General features: G+C 40.6%; 1 protein-coding gene across 2 annotated transcripts in view; it reads left to right on the forward strand.

Moving 5' to 3' along the window:
* LOC140211744 (poly [ADP-ribose] polymerase tankyrase-1) overlaps positions 1 to 20,617 on the forward strand; it is a 126,651-nt gene that overhangs the window by 71,219 nt on the left and 34,815 nt on the right. For both annotated transcript variants that reach the window (XM_072281874.1, XM_072281875.1), the window contains 5 exons: positions 2,476 to 2,554; positions 7,727 to 7,898; positions 8,854 to 8,933; positions 19,637 to 19,782; positions 20,328 to 20,493. In XM_072281874.1, coding sequence (XP_072137975.1) covers positions 2,476 to 2,554; positions 7,727 to 7,898; positions 8,854 to 8,933; positions 19,637 to 19,782; positions 20,328 to 20,493 — 643 coding nt within the window. The remainder of the gene's footprint in view (positions 1 to 2,475; positions 2,555 to 7,726; positions 7,899 to 8,853; positions 8,934 to 19,636; positions 19,783 to 20,327; positions 20,494 to 20,617) is intronic.

Here is a 20,617-nt window from a genome sequence, read left to right on the forward strand (position 1 = left end):
AGTAAGGTGGATAAATCCCTAGAGCCTGATGGGATTTATCCCAGGTTATTGAAGGAGGCAAGAGACCTTGACCAGTATCTTTGGCTCTCTCTAGCCACAGGCACGGTCCTGGAGGACTGGTGAGTGGCTAATGTTGTACCTCTGTTTAAGAGAACATGGGAAAGTTCTGAGAACTATAGACCGGTGAGTCTCATGTCAGTTGTAGGGAAATTTCTGGAGAAAATTCTGAGGGATATGATGTATGAGTACCTGGAAATCCATGGCCTAATTAGGGAGAACCAGCATGGCTTTGTATGGGCAGGTCGTGTCTTATCAACTTGATTGAGTTTTTTGACAAGGTGATTAGAGATATTGATGTGAGTAGGGCAGTGGATGTTTTCTACTTGGATTTTAGTAAGGTGTTTGACAAAGTCCCTCATGGAGGCTAATCCAGAAGATTAAGATGTATGTGATCCACGGCAAATTGGTTGTTTGGATTCAGAACTGGCTTCTACATAAAAGATGGGGCATGGTTGAAGGGACTTATTTGAGCTGGTGGTCTGTAATTAGTGGAGTTCTGCAGGGATCTGTGCCAGGACCTCTGCTGTTAGTAATGTATATAAATGACCTGGATAAAAATGTAGATCGGTGGGTTAGTAAATTTGCAGATGATATCAAGATTGGTGGAGTTGAGGACAGTGTAGAAGACTGGCAAAGAATGCAGCATGGTATAGATCAGTTGCCGATATGGGTAGAGGAATGGCAGATGGAGTTTAACCCAGATAAATGTGAGGTGGTGCATCTTGGTGGGGCAAATACAAAGAGACAGTACACTGTTAAGAGCAAGTGCTCAACAATGCTGCTGAGCAGAGAGATCTTGAGATCTAAGTTCACAGCTCCTTGAAAGTGTCTCCTCAGGTCGATAAGGTGGTTAAGAAGGCTTATGAAATGCTTGTTTTTATTAGTCAAGGCACTGAGTTCGAAAGTCAAGAGGTTATGTTGCAACTTTATAAAACTCTGATTAGGCCACACCTGGAGTATTGGTCACCCCACTATAGGAATGATGTTGAGGCTTTGAAAGGGGTGCAGAAGAGGTTTACCAGGATACTGCCTGCTTTAGAGGGCATGTGCTATCACAAGAGGCTGGATAAACTTGGGTTGTTTTTTCTGGCGTGTTGGAGGCTGAGAAGAGATCTGATAGAGATTTACAAGATGCATATTTAGAGTGGGCAGAGAGTATCTGTTTCCCAGGGTTGAAATATCTAATACCAGAGGGCATGCATTGAAAGGGAGAGGGGGTAGGTTTAAACGGGATGTAAGGGGTAAGTTCTTTACTCAGAGTGTGGTGAATGTCAGGAGTGCGCTGCCCAGTATGATGATAGAGGCAAATACATTAGAGGCTTTTCAGAGACATTTGGATAGGCACATGGATGTAAGGAGGATGGAGGGATATGGAAATGGTGTAAGTAGGAGGGATTAGTGTTTGGGTGTTGCTTTTTAGCTGGTTCAGTGCAACATTGTGGGCCAAATGGCCAGTTTCTGTGCTGCAACACACATCAAAGTTGCTGGTGAACGCAGCAGGCCAGGCAGCATCTCTAGGAAGAGGTACAGTCGACGTTTCGGGCCGAGACCCTTCGTCAGGACTAACTGAAAGAAGAGCTAGTAAGAGGTTTGAAAGGGGGAGGGGGAGATCCAAAATGATAGGAGAAGACAGGAGGGGGAGGGATGGAGCCAAGAGCTGGACAGGTGATTGGCAAAAGGGATATGAGAGGATCATGGGACAAGAGGCCCAGGGAGAAGGAAAAGGGGGTGGAACCCAGAGGATGGGCAAGGGGTATAGTCAGAGGGACAGAGGGAGAAAAAGGACAGAGAGAGAGAGAGAGAGAGAAAGAATGTGTGCATATAAATAAATAACGGATGGGGTACGAGAGGGAGGTGGGGCATTAGCAGAAGTTTGAGAAGTCAATGTTCATGCCATCAGGTTGGAGGCTACCCAGACGGAACATAAGGTGCTGTTCCTCCAACCTGAGTGTGGCTTCATCTGTACAGTAGAGGAGGCCGTGGATAGACATATCAGAATGGGAATGGGACGTGGAATTAAAATGTGTGGCCACTGGGAGATCCTGCTTTCTCTGGCGGACAGAGCGTAGGTGTTCAGAGAAACGGTCTCCTGGTCTGCGTTGGGTGTCGTCAATATATAGAAGGCCGCATGGGGAGCTGTACTGTACTGTACCTGTGCTGTACTGTTCTATGTTCTAAATACATGAATTTTAAAACAAATCAGAAAATGCTGGAAATTAGCATTTCAGGCAGTATCTTTGGGAGAACTGGAATTGGCTTAACATGCAATCAAAATCATTCAGCTTTTTCTCTCTCCACAGATGCTACCTAATTCACTGATCATTTTCAGCTTATTTGTCTTGGGTTTTAGTTATCTGCAGTTTTTTAAAATCTTTTTACATAATTTACAAAATTTAATACTTAAATTTCTTGCAGTTTTCTTACACCACTACACGTGGCTGCGGAAAGAGCACACAATGATGTGGTGGAAGTTCTTCACAAGCATGGAGCAAAGGTATGTTTTCCTTCAAACCACTCCTCTGCAAATTTAATGCAATTTAATTTGTTTCCACACTGTGACAACTTAGTTTTTTATAATGCCTCTAATGTCCCCCATAAAAGGTCGTTAGAATAAGGAGCTGGGAGAAAAAGGTCAGTGTAGCTTTGTGAGGAAGAAGTGGCGCTTCCAGAGCGTCAGACCTTAGTAGCCTGTGATCAAGTGACTAAAATGGTGGTAGAATTGGAAGAGCTTACAGGCATCAGAGATGCAGGATTGGAAGGAATTACCAAGGTGGGGACGGATGAGCCCTGAAGGAATTTGTATAATGATGAGAACGTGAGCCTTTGCTTCACTGGCAGCTAATTCACTGACATGTAGATCAGCAAGCATGATGCACCCCTGGATATGGGCAACAAAGTTGTGGAGGATCTCCAAGCTTGTAGAGTGCAGAAGATTGAAAGCTAGCCAAAAGAATATTGAATGATGGGCATGAATCAGGTTTATAGGAGTTAATAGACTGGGAAATCAGCAATGTCACAGAGATAAAAATATTACTGTTGAATGGCGCAATCATATATGGCTGGACTTTCATTGGAGTTGTGACAGAAGAGTTCAGGACAGTTTTGCATGACCTTGAGATGTGGCTGGAGAATAAATTGATGGTTCCAGATGGGACTGTGTGTTTGTGACAAGAAAATGGTCTTTCTCACAGTCTTTAGTTGGAAGAAGTTCATCTAGTACTAACTACAAGGCAAGGTTGGAAACTCGGAATTGTTCATGAGCAGGTAATAGAGAATGAGGATTTTATAGGGGAGTTAGCGGTGTGAAATAAAGTTAAGCATTTCAAAAGATGCCTGAGTGTTAGTTTAGTGGAAACAAAGCAAGTTTATAATTTGGTAGTGAGCACCAGTTGGAGAGTTAGTAATGGCAAAGGATGGAAGTTGCACACATGGAGGTATTACATTCAAAAGATAATGATGGTATTATGGGCAGTGGTTTATCCCTGAGCACTGTGTTGCTGATGCTATCATCGGTAGAAAAAAATGGGTTATGCGTCTTTGCCATGTAAGGAGTTAGTTCCTGAGTTTATAGAACATAGAACAGAGAAGTACAGTACAGCACAGGAACAGGCCTTTCAGCCCACAATGTTGTGCTAAACCAATTAAACTAGCAATCAAATGGTTAACTAAACAAATCCTGTGCCTGCACAATGTCCACATCCTTCCATTTTCCTCACATTCATGTGTCTATCTAAACTTCTCTTAAAAGCCTCTAATATTTTTGCCTATACCAACATCTGGTGCAGCGCATTTCAGGCACCCACCACTCTCTGTGTTAAATAAAATCTTGCCCTTCACATCTGCTTTGAATTTATCTTGTCTCACCTTAAGTGCATGGCTTCTGGTATTAGACGTTTATGTCTACTCTAGCTATGTCTTAAAATAATCTTATAAACCTCTATCAAATCTCCACTCAACCTCCACCACTCCAGAGAAAACAGCCCAAATTTGTCCAACTTCTCTTTATAGCATGTGCCCTCTCCCTCTCCAAAGCCTCAACATCCTTCCTATAATGGGGCAAGTAAAAGTGTTTACAATACTCCAGAAGTGGCCTAAATACTTTTATAAAGCTGCAATTTAACTTTGTGACTTTTGAGCTTATTGCCTCAAATAATAAATGCAAGTGTGCCGTATGCCGCCTTAACCACCTTATTTGGGAGCTGTGATCCCTCTGCTCATCGACACTGTTGATTGCCTTGCCCTTAACAGTGTACAGTCTAGAATGGTTTTTGAATATTTGTAACTTGGGTTGAGGCATTTGATGTTCGTTGTTCGCCAAGCTTGACAGTTAGCTTGAAGATGTTTCAACACCAATTGAGGTGACGTCCTCAGTGTGCAGTGGTTGTTTTCTTTTCCCTCTGCCTGTGCTCGCATTTATATAGCACCTCCTCCCCCCCTCCCCATTCACTTGCCTCAGTCCTGATTGGCTACTCCTTCAGTTGTTCTTTGAATTCTGTTGGCTTGTGTTTCTTTGGCTTTCGTAGATGGTGTCTATTTCAATGTGTTTATTCATTGAGTTATTTTATGACAATCCTCAAGTATTCAGTTTGATTCTAGCTACCTAAACTTTACATACTTGATGTTTTCTCTTGACATCCAAGGTTCTCTTTCCTTGCCATCCTTGTCCGTCCTTTTTACTGGAACATACCTGTCCTGTACCCTATGTCACAAACACAAGAATATCTGCAGTTGCAGGAAATCCTGCTTTCATACTGTATGTCATTGGTCTTTAAATACCTTGCATATGCCAGTTGCCCAAAAACTGCTGTTCCCAATTAACTCTTCCTAGTTCTTCCTAATACTCTTGTAATTTACCCTGCTTCAATTTAATATTCTCCCGCAAGGTCCATACATTGCCATGTGGTGCAGAGAGAATTTATTAATTTTAATTACTGTTGATGGATATGATGATGGGCTGGACTATGAAATCCACTACTATGTTAAAGGGCCAAATCTTTTGAGCAACCAGTGTATCCCAGCCACTTCCAATCTTCCTTTAAAACAATTCATTATGACCAGCGTTCAACAGCGTTCTTTACTCAATATCGACTAAAATTGAGGCAGCATCTTATTTTACAAAATACCCTTTAAAGATTCTTCTCATTTATATATACTTAGGACAAATTTGTATTTGCTTGATGCCATTTTGTAACATATTCCTACACTCATTTTATTGTGAACCCTGAGAATTTCTCAGCAGTCCATTTTCTTTTACAACATGGTCATTTTGACTTAACTGTAAATCTGGAATCTTAACTAAATGGTATAGAACTTTCATGTATTGTTCAAATCCCTCTATTTAGTAGGTGTTGTATCTTGCCAGAATGCGTTTCTGCAGAAAAAGTAGCAATCAGATGCCCCTTTTTATTAGGCCTGTGATTGTAGGCATACTATTTGGTTCATTGGAATCTCAGCTGATTATTATATTTTTTTACTTCCTTCCCCCCCTTTATTTACTCTTTTCCCTCCTGCCATATGGCAAAAGGCACTGAAGCATTCGGGTTCTCACAACCAGACTATATAACAGTTTCTTCCCCCAAGCCATCAGACTCCTCAATACCCAGAGCCTGGACTGACACCAACCTACTGCCCATTACTGTGCCTATTGCCTTGTTTATTATTTATTGTAATGCCTACACTGTTTTGTGCACTTTATGCAGTCCTGGGTAGATCTGTAGTCTGGTGTAGTTTTTGTGTTGTTTTACATAATTCAGTGTAGTTTTTGTTTTGTTTCATGCAGCACCATGGTCCTGAAAAACGTCTCATTTTAGTGTGTACTGTACCAGCAGTTATGGTCGAAATGACAATAAAAAGTGACTTTCTCCTTTTTTTCTCCTTGAAAATTGATAAAATTTTCAGATTTATATTTGAGGTCCCAAATATTTGGCTGGAGCTTACTTTTGGTCTACCTGAATCACAAAGAGAAAATTAAAATTTATGCACCAAGTTTTTTGCAGAGGATAAGCTATGATAATCTTTTGGATGAAGATGGACGAATGTGTGAATGAAAGAATCTATTGAAATACCAAAGAAATAGATGCAAATATGGAGGCTGTTCATAGTAACAAAGGAGCCTCTTGTTTTGGGTATTTATGTTGGAACCGGTAGAACTTTTCATCTCTCATTTTGGCTAAAGTTCAGATACAAAACATAATTACTCTAGCCTTAACACCATCAGACAATTTTTCAATGTTTCAGATGCGGTAGGTGGTGGCTGGAGTTTGGTGGTTAGGGAATTTGCATATACGGCTTTTAAAATCCTTTTAAACAAGGAGGCTCCAACATGGACATTGGTTGGAAAATTGCAAGGGGAATATTCTGAAGATTGTAAGCATTGTCTAGGATGAATGTACAGTTGCTCACAAAACATCCATTGAAGCATTAGATCTGAAGTTGCAAGTCTTATTCGTAATAATAAATTGATGAGAAGTGTTACTTTAGTGTTAACTGAAAATTTTCATCAAATGCCACCAGTAATTCATGAGGTATTATAGAAGATTAGTTGAAAGCTTGTATTAAAGCATATATTTGGGAAAATGTTTTAACGATTACTGCTGAAGAACAGAATGTAAGCACGTTTGAAGGCCATCTGTGAGAGTTTGCTCAAATTAGAAAATGGAGGAACGAAATATAGAGACACGCCAGGAATGATTTCAATGAAAAACTTTGGCTGAATTATATCATTTCATGATCTGATACAAGGTGTTTGCCCAAATGTCATTCAACACTAATTTGAATTGCTAGTTATTTCATGAATGATGCAGTTCAGGTTATGATTGAGGATCACCAATGAAGCTTGTACTTGTAAGTCTATTTCATGGTATGACAGACATTGCGATGGTACATTTTCCTGTTGAAATTTAAATACTCTGTCACCACCTGGTGTATCGATTGCATAAACTTAAGAAGCTTCAATCATGCTGTAATTGGTTTCCACCAGTGCTATGCTGCAGTAAAAAATATTGCTACCACATGAATTTGAGGACATATCAATGACTGGTAGTGCTTTTTTCTGAAAATGTGTTCGTCCCTCAGACACCAAGCATATCCTTTTAAATTGAAGCAACTTCAGTTTCTTGTTCAACTTAGTTTTAATTAATAGATCACTAATTTTTTGGCCTTGATTACAAAATACACTGGTTTCCCATTGTTTGTTTGCTGGTCCAGAATTAGAGATCAATGTAATCCATTATTTTTACATTGGATTCAAATGCAAGAAATAGTGTAATTTAATGGACTTTAACTTCGAAATCAAACAAATTTGCACAATGTGATTCCCACTTCGGGAATTGTATTAAATATGTTTTTGTATATATATTTTCAGTGTGTATGTTTTAAATAGTAACTTTTGTTAAAGTGTACAATATTAATAATCCTCTATTCATGTAATAATTATATGCTTATAATTTCATTTACAAAAACTGATGTCATGAAAATAAATGCAAACATCATGATTGCCAGCATTATAACCCAAACGATCTGGGTAGCAGCTAGTTGTATTATAAATCTGTAAAAAAAAAGAGTGTATTCTTGTGAATACAGAACCAATACTTTGTCATGGTATGTATGTACATCAAAAATACTCCTGCTGTGCCTTGCCTTCTGACTAATATTCTCACTTTCACAGATGAATGCTTTGGATACGCTTGGTCAAGCAGCTTTACATCGAGCGGCACATGGTGGACACTTACAGACATGTCGCCTCTTGTTAAGTTACGGCAGCGACCCTTCCATTTTGTCTCTACAAGGGTTTACAGCTGCACAAATGGGGAACGAGTCTGTGCAGCAGATACTCAATGGTAAGTGCGTGCACTGTGTAGTTCGTTAGGGTTCAGAACCTGCTGGAAATATTCAGCAGATCAGTTGTCATCCATGTCGATAGCCTAAGCCACAGGATAGTCTCTACAGATTCTCCCTCGCTTGCTGTATGTTTCCATCACTTTCAATTCTTCTGTTTTCTGCAAAGAGTAGTCTGATTTTGTTTCATTAGGTTACACATTAATGAATGGTGCGAATAGGAAAAGCATTAAAATAAATCTCTGCATATATGAGTGTCTTAATCTACACATATTGAGTACCAAGGTTGTGAATTGAAATTGTTGTTTCCAATAATACTAAGAAACTTGGTTTGATTTTAACACGGAAAACCTTCCAGATTATACATCATTATTTTGGGTACGTATGTTATGCCTTATCCTGATTCTATCAATCATAGGAAGGAAGATGCCTTAATATTAAAGAATAAATTTATGAAGTGAATTTGTCATTACAGATTTCTTTTTGGTTTGTTTTTTATCAGTTCCATGTTTCATGACATGCACATATTTATGTTAGAATGGTTGAGAATAAGAAGTAACGTGAAAACTATTTACATATACAGTATATAGCTATGGTGCCTAAGCCATTTGCACAGTACAGTATATTGTCTTTCCATTTACCAAATAACACTAAATACTACTGAGCTAATATAAAACTAAGTACTCTTTGCACAGTACTGCAGATTGTCTTTCAGCTCAACTTTGTAAGAGATCTTTTGCAGATTAGTATTGTGTTCAAAACAGCATAATTACGCTTTTTTAATTAGCAAATTTATGATTAAACATTATATACATTTGTATGAAAGAGTTCAGTATTTTTTCAGTTTGATGAATTAATAAGTGACCCATTATAAAGCTGCACACTACAGTATTTTGTGCAAGGGTTTTTAAGTGTTATATGAATAAGGATGGTAATCCTATGCATGTTTCTATTTAGAGAATGTTCCATTGCACAACTCAGATGTTGATTATCGACTCTTGGAGGCAGCAAAGGCTGGAGACCTGGAAACGGTGAAGGTAGTTAATTTTTCTTGGTAAAAGAATAGTAGTTCCGTGTTTTTAATATTTTGTGGGAGTTTAAAAAATAAACATAATTTGTCAAAGAACTTTTATGATCACTGATTAACAGTCCCCTCAAGCATGCTTGTAAATGCAGTCTCACTGCAACTGGTTTGAGATAAAGATGCTGATTATCTACTCATGTCCAAAAACTCCAGTTGTAGACAAATATTGCTGATGATATTCAAAGTGTGGTCTCATTGATAGGTTACGTAACTTGAGGTATAGCAGCCTTGTTTTTGTATTTAGCACCTCTGGGTGATGGGGTGGAGATGCGTCTCTACTAAAGGGGGTGTAAGGTGCTCCTTCCTCCGCTAGCCTGCAGGTCACCCTTGATGTAGCACCTGCATAGACCTGCTTAGCAAACCGCCCCCCCCCCCCCCCCCGCCTCCGATCAGGGTCATGTGAAGCTATGGGAGCTGTGGTGGATGGTTGAATGAGCAGTTGGTGCATATCACAACCCCTGGTTATGCGGACACTGTAGCCAGGCAGACAATCTGTAGGTTATGGATAAAGACTGGGGTCACTCATCTTGTAAAGACACTGCACAGAAGAAGGCAATGTCAAACCACTTCTGTAGAAAAGTTGCCAAAGCAATCATGGTCATGAAACCATCATACAACATGGTACATAATGTTGACACTGATAATGACATCTAGCAATAAACAATATTATTGTGTCAGGTTTTCTATTTACTTGTTTTACCTGCATACTAGTAAATCATGCTACTTGTAGAGTCACCAATGGAAGAGGAAAGTTCCAGACACAACAATCCAACCAAAACCACTGCAGTGGAGCTGGCAGAAGATGATGCCGTATCACAATGGCAGTGAAGGTGGATGAAGACTGCAGCAGTGAAAAGTATCCAGTCGTCTTGCACTCCATGCCAGTCACTCCTGACCCTGATCTGTCTAGGACTGTGTGGTGGCTGCCTGTGCTTCAGTCTTCCTTCCCATGGTAAACAAAGTCATGCACTCCATTGAGGGAATTCACCCTAACATCCTGGATTAAGTCCCGTGGTGATCATTAAGTGGCAAAGGGAACAGGATTATGAGATCAGAAAGTTCCTAGCCACAAGCTGCCACATTGGGCTGTGGATGTTTGATTCAGTCACTGGGCTCTTGGACTGAGGCAGAAAGAGGCCTTCAGCAGCTGCACCCACAACTGAACAGTTTTATTTAGGATCCGCTCTGCTCACCCCATTTAGGGAAAGGACTTGAAAAGAGGCCCTAAAAATAGCTGTCTCGAAACTTTTGACAGGGTTACCACATCCAGAGAGATTACCATATGCATTCAGAAACAAAGAAGCATGACCTGTGTAGCCTGAATGTGAGCACTCTGATAGATAATACAACCAGTGATCGCCCAGAGAGGAAAATTGCAATCAGCACCAGAGATCTGAGGAGATGGTATATTGACTTAGCTACTCTTTCTGAAACCCATGTGGCAGATGAAGGGCAATTGAAAGAGAAGGATGGTTATACCTTCTGAAAAGGGAAGTAAACTGACGAGCCCAAGATCCACGGTGTTGGGTTTGAAATAAAGAACTACTTTGCCTATCAACTCTCTGTACTAGCTGTTGGGATCAGTGAAAGTCTCCTGCCAAATGGTTTTGGCCTGAAACATCGACTGTACTCTTTTCCTAGATGCTCCTTGGCCTGCTGAGTTCCTCCAGCATTTTGTGTGTGTTGCTCAGATTTCCAGCATCCGTAGATTTCTCATGGTTGTGAACATATCATGACGATCCATTTGGTGCCAATCATCTAACCAGATGGCAATTGTCGTGAGTGCTTGTGCACCAACTCTGCACTCAAATGAGCATGATAAAGTTGCTGCCTTTGTTTGCCTAGGTGTGACATTGTCGAGCATCCCCAAGGAGTTAAAGATAGTTCTCTTAGGGGACTTCAATGCCAGGGCTGGTCAAGACTTTAACCCTTGGAAGGGTACCATCAGAAAGGAAGTCATTGACAACATCAAGTCAAATGGAGTACTTCTCACCATATGTGCTGAGCACAATCTTATCATCATGGACACTCTCTTCTGCCAGAAAAATAAATTCAAGGCATCTTGGCAGCACCCCGATCTAAAGAGTGGCATCTCATTGGCTGTGATGTGAATGTCACAAGGGCCATGAATAACACAGATGATAGCTGGACAGATCATCACCTGATCTGCTCCACCATGTCACCAGACATGAAAAGACAAGGGTTCATATGAATCTAACCAGACCAAGACTTGAGAGCATGCTTGACATTACAACCCAACAGTACCTTCAGGCCTTGTTTGGGGAAAACTTCCAATGGGAATTTTCGGAGGATGTTGAAGAACAGTGGGGTCTGCTTATATCCACCATCCTTGATACCTGCAAAAACATGTTTGGGTACAAATGCAGAAAACATCAGAATTGATCTGATAATGGCATGGAGATAGAACAAAATATCTTCATGAGAAGGAAAGCTTGGCTGAATGACATTGGCAGAAAGGCCAAAAGAGAACCTTACTCCAAATCAAAGGCAAATGTCCAGCACAGGGAGCTAAATACTTCTTGGTGGACTAGAAATCCAGAACCTGGCAGACTGGTGACAGGAGAGGCTTCCTCAGTGCCACCAAAGCAGTCTGTGGTCCAAGTTGCTGCAGATTAAACCCCCTGCACTCAGTGGATGGGAAGAACTTGATAGAGGATCTGAAGGATATCAACAATCAATGGAGAGAGCACTTTCAACAACCACTTAACTGCGACAGCACTGCCGAACCAGAGGTTACTAATCAAATCCTCCAGACACCTGTGAGAGAAGACATGGGGAACCTCCCAGTATGAAAGAGGCTCATAATGCCATCAGGAACTTGAAAGCAACAAAGCCACTGATCGTGATGGCTTCCCAGCAGAGATCCTTAAGGAAGGTGAGCCACTACTCCTGCACTACATATACATCCTGCCCCTGAAGGTCTGAGAAAAGGAACAACTGCCCTCGGACTTTAATAGTGACCATATTCAAGAAGGGAGACAAGGCATATTGTGGCCATTACAGGGGCATCTCCATCCTGTCAACAACAGGCTAAGATATTCTTGTCAACTGACTCCTTCCATTATCTGAAGAAGTACTCCATGAATCACAGTGTTGATTCTGCCCAACTACAGGTACTGCAGACACGATCGTCAATTATAGGGAAAATGCCATTAACAAAGGCAACCCTTGTATTTGACTTTCATAGATTTGACAAAGGCATTTGATACAGTAGACCACCAAGCTTTCTGGCATATACTATCAAGACATGGCTACCCTGACAAGTGCTCATAAATACTGAGGCTGCTGCATGATGGCGTTCAGTCGGAACCCTTCACTGTCAAGACAGGAGTCAAATAGGGCAATGTCATTGTGCCCACCCTATCTGTCATCTGTATTGCTGTTATCCTTCACCCAAAGCATGTATAGCATGGACAGCAAACTTTTCAAATTCAACCAGTTCAAGGCCAGGAACAAAGATTAGCACCACTACTATCATGGAGCTTCAGTATGTGGATGCAGCACACTCTGAAGAAGACCTCCAGTGAACCCTCAATGCCTTTAACAAGTTATATAGGGCCCGGGTTCTTGTTTTGAATATAAAAATGATGGATCTTATATCAACCACCACCCAACCAGCCATTTTATACAGCTCTCCATTAAAATTGATGATACCACCCTAGAACTTTCCCTACCTTAGCAACATTCTGTCCTCAAAAACAAACATTAACTCAAAGTAATGATTAGTGCTAGTGGATTCGATGCAAGATGAAGGAAAAGAGTCTTTGAAGACCATGACATACAGGTCCAAACAAAACATTTTGTCTATAGAGCAGTCACCCTTCCTACATTACTGTATGGAACTGAATCATGGACCACCTACAGCTAGAAGCATGTGTGCGTTAACATCAGCATACGGGAGGAGACCAACATAAATAGTATCTCCACACGATAAAGCAACACCCGCTCTGATGGATAGGTCATGTCATTTGAATGCCTGATGTTCAGATGGGGAGGTACAGTTATGTAGGAGAGAGAAAGCTGCCAAGTTTAGTAAACAGGGCAGGTGGGTTAATGCACAAACGTAAAACAAAACTAAATTGTATATTGAATGGATTCCGGTTAATTGGTCCATCAGTTAATTGGAGCAGCCACTTACTTGGGGCAACTCTCAAGAGAACAAAAATAAATTGAGAAAATAGTAAGATTTCCTTAGTTTGTGTGTTACACTATGCCACTTAATTGGGATTGGAGACAGTTGTTGAGCAGTTTTTTAACAAGTGTTAGTCACATGAACTTGTGTGGCCATTAGACACTACACTGTGTTTAGAGTGAACAGTTTTTAAATAGCGTAAGTAATGTGTGTTTGTGTTCAAAAAGCAGTGATTTTTTTCACTGATAAGATGGTGTAGAATTGTTTTGCTCTCTGTGGTTTCAACAATTCAGCTTGGAGATGCCAGAAACAGCTGGGAGTGAAAATGAAACCATTTCACTACCTCAAGATAGGAACTGCGAAGAACTTGAATGTGTCGACAGTAATCTTGAATGTTACAATGAAAATGAAGATTTGGCGGATGCAATCATTGAAAACATTGCACAAAGACAGTCCATTATGTGCACTAGGTGTCTGCACTAATTTTGTTCATTTACAGTCAATCACAAGAACATGGCAGCATGTTAGTTGGCCATTGTGTTTGACAATGACTATGCAAGAGAATTTTTAAAGTGGAAAAGTCGTTGAACTGAGACACTTTCACTCTTTTGACCTCAGAAGTCCAGGTCCAGTGGTACGAGTAGTCGTCACAAAATAGAGTCTTGGTTGCAGGAAATAACCATGACTTCTGTGCTTTATTATGCCATTCACTCTCCACGAAGCATTGCAGAATTGCCTTCTTGAACCCTTCCCTGGACATCCCATACATGGCAGCATACGCTGGATGAATTCCTTCATCTGTAACTATTAGGAACTAATATACAGTCTTATAGTACTGTAGTGTTCTTATTTGCTCTGTATTTCATTTAAATACATAATTTATTACTCAAACAGTAGTTTCATTTTTTTTTATGTCTTTAACTATTTACATGAAACTTCAGCTTAAGTGGGGCAACATGTACAGGTCCTGATGTGTTGCAATTAACTGGAGTCCACTGTATTGAATGAGAGAGTCTAACTAATAAGGTAAATAAATTTAAATTTTAACACATGGTACTATTATATTGTTGCCATCACTGGTAGTGAAGGAAAGATGGGCAGGGGTAGCAAATCTGTATTCAGGTGTGTAGAATTTTCAGGTGAGGCAGAGAGTAAACAAATCACAAAGTATTAAAGCCATAAGGTAAAGTTAAATCCAGTTATGTAGGAGAATCAAGACATAACATATTCCATATCACTGTTTCTCATTAACATTGGATCAGGTTTGTTTATGGTCATGTGCATATATACCCAGGGTATAAATGCCATGCACATTTGCTTTTTGCAGCAGCAGTATAGTACATTACAAACGTGATAAGCATAAATTACATGAGCTTAAATTAACATGAATTATACATGCACAACAAAACAAAGATCATTACATTGGTTCAAGTTCACAGAGAGAGAGAGCCTAAAGGAGAGTTTAGAATTTTCAGGTCAGGTCAGTTCAAGAATCTGATGGCAGTGGGGAAGAAACTGTTGTTGAACCTTGAGGTGTGAGTCTTCAAGATCCTGTACTTCTAGCTTGAAAAACAAAGATAGCCCAGATGGTGGGGGGGGGTTCTTAATGATGGATGTCAACCTGACGTCTGTAGCCTCTTGCATTTCAGTGAATTGAAGTTTCCATACCAGGCCATGATGCAACCAGTCAGAATACTTTCCAAAATAAACAGTTCAAAGTAAATTTAGTATCAAACTGCATATGTTACCATATAAAACCCTGAGATTCATTTTATTGTGGGTAATCCTAGTAAGTACAAGAAACACAGTAGAATCAATGAAAGACCGGAACCAGCAGTGTGGACAAGAACCAATCTGCAAACAAAAATAAACTGGGATATTAACTTTAATATCTAAAGTTCTATTTTAACTTCATCAGTCCACAGGACTTGTTTCCAAACTGCATCAGGCTTGTTTAGATGTTCCTTTGAACCTTTTGAGTAGAACTTTTTGGCCGCAATGAGCAAAGGTATGTTTAGAGAAAAAACGGTGCAGAATTTCATAAAAAGAACCCCTCTCCAACTATTAAGCATGGGGGTGGATCGATCATGTTTTGGGCTTGTGTTGCAGCCAGTGGCATGGGGAACAGTTACTGGTAGAGGGAAGAATGAATTCAATTAAATATCAGCAAATTCTGGAAGCAAACATCACACAGTCTATAAAAAAGCCGAAGATGAAAAGAGAATGGCTTCTACAACAGGATAATGATCCTAAACACACCTCAAAAACCACAATGGACTACCTCAAGAGGAGTAAGCTGAAGGTTTTGCCATGGCCCTCACAGCCCCCCGACCTAAACAGCATCAAGAATCTGTGGATATACTTTATTGTCGCCAAATATTTGATACTAGAGTGTACTGTTACGTACCCCGTAACTGGGTTGCCAAACCAGCAGAGATGGACCACTCAATTGGAGTCTGGATTACTGGAACTAAGAAAGTTTTATTAAAGAAATAAGCAACACAGTACTCTTAATAGTAAGGATATAAATGCAACAGGTTAGCAATGAATAAACACACATACACAGAACTAGGATAATAGGGTCAATCAGCTCTATCGCAGTCTAGGGGTAAAATGTTCGATCACAAGTGACAGAGTTCAGTTTAGTTCAGTTCGCAGTAATTGCCGTCGTGCCGTTGGGGAGAGAGAGCAAATGTTGATATTCAAATCGGATTCAACAGACCTTTGATATTCCTCGCAGTTAGCTTTCGGGTGAGCCCTTTGTAATGTCTTATGAGGTCACCGACTGTGACCCTTCCGTTTTCAGATACGATCGTTGCTCTGTGGTGAACCCGGCACCCAGGCAAGGGTGGACACACACACCAGGTTCCTGCCGATCGTACCTTTCCACCCTGTGCGTCCATGGCTGGTCCCGCGAGCAGTCCTCCAAAAACTCCCACCGACTTGTGGGGGCACACCGCTTCCAGGGTCTCATTCCCTCGTGGTGTGTGTGGTGTCTTAGCGAACCTGCCCCTTTTTGTCCCCCTGCTGGGGTATCTCCTGTCCATCGCACTTCAAACAGTTCAGGGTTCAAAAGGAGCCGGTCTTGACAATACTCAGACCGGTGTCTCCTTCCGTTAAACTCTCTCGTCTCTTCATTAACATTTCCAAATGCTGCTCCATTGTCTTACTTATCTCTCTCTCCTGAAGACAGGTGGCAGATCAACTGTTGATCCCACTGGTGCTAGCACAGGACAGTTAACATCTTAGTCTTGTGTACTTTTGTAACCCTCTTTCGTCACAGTACAATCATCACAACGATATTTGATTCTGCGCTTCCTGCTCCCTGGATTACAGGTCGATAATAAATATTAAAAATTTAAATTTAAATTATAAATCATAAATAGAAAATAGAAAAATGGAAAGTAGGTATTGCAAAAAAAAAAACCGAGAGGCAGGTCCGGATATTTGGAGGGTACGGCCCAGATCCAGGTCAGGATCCGTTCAGCAGTCTTATCACAGTTGGAAAGAAGCTGTTCCCAAATCTGGCCGTACGAGTCTTCAAGCTCCTGAACCTTCTCCCAGAGGGAAGAGGGAGGAAAAGTGTGTTGGCTGGGTGGGTTGTGTCCTTGGTTATCTTGGCAGCACTGCTCCGACAGCGTGCGGTGTAAAGTGAGTCCAAGGACGGAAGATTGGTTTGTGTGATGTGCTGTGCCGTGTTCATGATCTTCTGCAGCTTCTTCCGGTCTTGGACAGGACAACTTCCATACCAGGTTGTGATGCACCCTAGAAGAATGCTTTCTACGGTGCATCTATAAAAATTAGTGAGGGTTTTAGGGGACAGGCCAAATTTCTTTAGTTTTCTCAGGAAGTAAAGGCGCTGGTGGGCCTTCTTGGCAGTGGACTCTGCATGATTGGACCAAGTCAGGTCATTTGTGATATTGACCCCGAGGAACTTAAAGCTTTTGACCTGTTCCACTTGTGCACCACCGATGTAAATTGGGTTGTGCAGTCAGCTACTCCTTCTGAGGTCAACAACCAATTCCTTCGTCTTGCTGACATTAGGGGATAGGTTATTGTCTTCGCACCATGCCACCAGGTTCTTAATTTTCTCTCTGTACTCAAACTTATCATTACCTAAGATACGGCCTACAATTGTTGTGTCATCAGTAAACTTATATATTGAGTTTGATGGAAACTTGGCTATACAATCATGAGTGTACAGTGAGTACAGCAGGGCCTGAGTACGCAGCCTTGTGGGGCACTGGTGCTCAGAGTGATTGTAGAGGAGAGTTTGTCCCCTATTTTTACAGCCTGGGTCCTGTCTGTGAGGAAGTTGAAGATCCAGCTGCAGATCTGAGTGCTAAGGCCCAGGTTCCGGAGCTTAGGAATCAGTTTATTTGGATTGATGGTATTAAAGGCAGAGCTGTAGTCAATGAAAAGGAGCCTTACGTATGCATCTTTATTCTCCAGGTGTTCTAAGGAGGAATGTAGGGAGAATAAAGACACGTATACCTCAAAAGAGCAGTGCATGCAAGACGACCCAAGAATCTCATAGAACTAGAAGCCTTTTGCAAGGAAGAATGGGCGAAAATCCCCCAAGCAAGAATTGAAAGACTCTTAGCTGGCTACAAAAAGCGTTTACAAGCCGTGATACTTGCCAAAGGGGGTGTTACTAAGTACAGTTAGCCCTCCTCATCCGCGAGGTCCACATGCGCGAATTCAACCAACCGCGAATCGAGAAAACCCGCAAGTCCCCTTCCAGCACTTGTTGTTCGAGCATGTTCTTTTCTTGTCATTATTCCCTAAACAATGCAGTACAACAACTATTTTACATACCGTTTACATTGTATTAGGTATTATAAGTAACCTAGAGATGATTTAAAGTATATGGGAGGATGTGCATAGGTTATCGTAGATCGAGATCGAAAAAAAACTGGAAGTTCTCTTACTAAGTAAGTCGGGATATCCAGTATTATTTAGCGTCAGTTAGTCAAGCGTTTGCCTTAGTATATAGTATATATTTTACCTTTCTATGCCTATAAAACACTTAAGAAACATATGTTTAAGCGCCTGGCTCGGAAACAGAAGTTCCCGAGTTCAATTCAGTGACAGATCCCTCCCGAGCGTGCTCTCCATCCATGCTGGGTTGATGTGGAGGATCAAAAACCCAAAACCCGATAATTAAACCACTGCATTGCTTAGTAATAATTGTAGCTTTCATCGGGGCAGGGCCTTTCTCACTTTATCCTTTAAAATTGTTCCAGTTGTTGACCGACTGTAGCCTAACGCTTTTCCAATGAACGATGGTGTTTCATCTCTTTCTGATGGCTTTTTATTTCCACTTTATTTTAAATCGTGATCGTGATTATTTTCATGAACAGAAACACTGCGGATTCAGAGTTCCGCCGCCAGGTCGTAATGACCACCGCACTGAGACAGGTTAAATAAGGTCTGGGGTTCCGCTGGGTCCTAAGGTCCACTGCATTGAGACAGGTTGAATAAGGGACTTGAGCATCCGCGTTTTTTGGTATCCGCGAGGGGTCCCAGAACCAATCCCTCGCGGATAAGGAGGGCCGACTGTACTGCCATGCAGGGTGCCCAAACTCTTGCTCGGGCCCTTTTCCTTTTTTGTTATTTTGGAACTGTAAAAAATGGAAATAAAGTTTTCTTGCTTAAAGTATTAAAGAAATGTGTCATCTTTAACCTTATGCCTTTTGGAAATCAGTTTATCTTTTACTCGCTTAGCTATTCACAGTAACAGAAATTTTGACTGGGAATGCCCAAACTTTTGCATGCTACTATATTTACATAATACTTTCCTTGTATCCCAGATAAAGACAGTTCTAAAGTTAAGTTTTCTTCTGTCTGTCTTTGTTAGATCATCCTGTGTTTCTGTTCTAACCAACCTAGCGTAGGCCTTATTTTTCCAGAGAATTATGGCCTGACATTGTATTGAAATTCACTGCCTGCGTTTTCCTATTGACATATTTTAGTGGCTAAATGTAAAAATTCCCATGACTCACTGTGTCAACTGGGTAATTATATGACTAGTAAGTATACTTAAAATAACCTTTCTGATTGTAATTAGTTCATAATCTAAATTCCAGCTGTTAAAATTCTAAAAATGACATGGGTATGTTGATACTTTAAAGGTGCTATATATGAGCACATTCTTTTCAATTTGAGTGTTGTGGCAATTAATCCTTTTTCATTCTGAGCCAATTTAACGCATTTCCTCTCTTGAATCTAAGCAAGAGAAGAATGAAATGAAGGTATGAAGTAGGAACTTCGGTTAAATCTATGTCTGATGCACAGTAAAATCCATATGTACTATTCAGCTGTCTTTTTAAGATGCAAATCTATCAGTAAGATCTATCCTGGATGTATTCTTTTCTTGATTTCTTCAATTGTTTTCAAATTTAACAAAGAGTTTTGCTTTCATTGTGTTGCCTTTCAAGTCAGTTTAATTCTATCAGTTAACTTACATATTATAACCTTTGTTTTAATGTTTTGTTTTGAAGCAATTGTGCACAACCCAGAATGTGAACTGCAGGGACTTGGAAGGACGGCACTCCACCCCACTACATTTTGCTGCAGGTTACAATCGGGTGGCTGTTGTAGAGTACCTGCTACATCATGGTGCTGATGTGCATGCCAAAGACAAAGGGTTTGTATATATTTTGTTTGAAGGTTTGGTCCCCTTGCTACTTACAAAGCTTGTACTGTTAAAAAGGAAAGGTAAAATTAATATGATTGAGTTATAGAGTTCTTGAAGACTACTGAAAAGGATTTGCGTTCCTTCCTGTTCATTCTGCATCCAACTCTCTTGCTATGCTGGGGCCTGATCTCTACTTTAATGCTGGTGGCAAGAAAGGGCAAAAATTGGTCAGGATTCTTTATCTTGACTGCTTCTGCACAGGAACCATATATACGCAAGTGGTGTGGCCAGAAACTCAGCTGTCTGTGATACTCCCATTTACCTGATGCTTTACTATGATTGATGTACACATGGTAAAAAGAAAATTTGTCTTCAGAGTGACAACAATGTCTCATTATTTTATTGGGTTGTCTATAGCTACACTCAGTGATACAAATATCTGTTTCTGGGCAACGCTACCTAATGCAATTTAATATAAAGAAACATTAGATTTTTGATTGAAAAGAACTTGTGCAATTGGCAGAGTGGTTAAACTCCAATTATTTGTTTCTCAGGGGTCTTGTTCCTTTGCACAATGCTTGCTCATATGGACATTATGAAGTAGCAGAACTGTTGGTGAGGCATGGTGCCTCAGTGAATGTGGCTGATCTATGGAAATTCACACCTTTACATGAAGCAGCAGCCAAAGGCAAATATGAAATTTGCAAACTTCTTTTAAAGGTATGTGATAATTTGAAAGATTTGTGTAAATGCTTGGTGATTTTATCAGCGTGCAGGGTTGCACATGATTAGAATTTGATGCAGTAAAATGTACTGAAATTGGATAAAAATGAAAGCTGTTATG

This window comes from Mobula birostris, chromosome 17 (assembly GCF_030028105.1).
Source record: "Mobula birostris isolate sMobBir1 chromosome 17, sMobBir1.hap1, whole genome shotgun sequence".
Lineage (NCBI taxonomy): Eukaryota > Metazoa > Chordata > Chondrichthyes > Myliobatiformes > Myliobatidae > Mobula > Mobula birostris.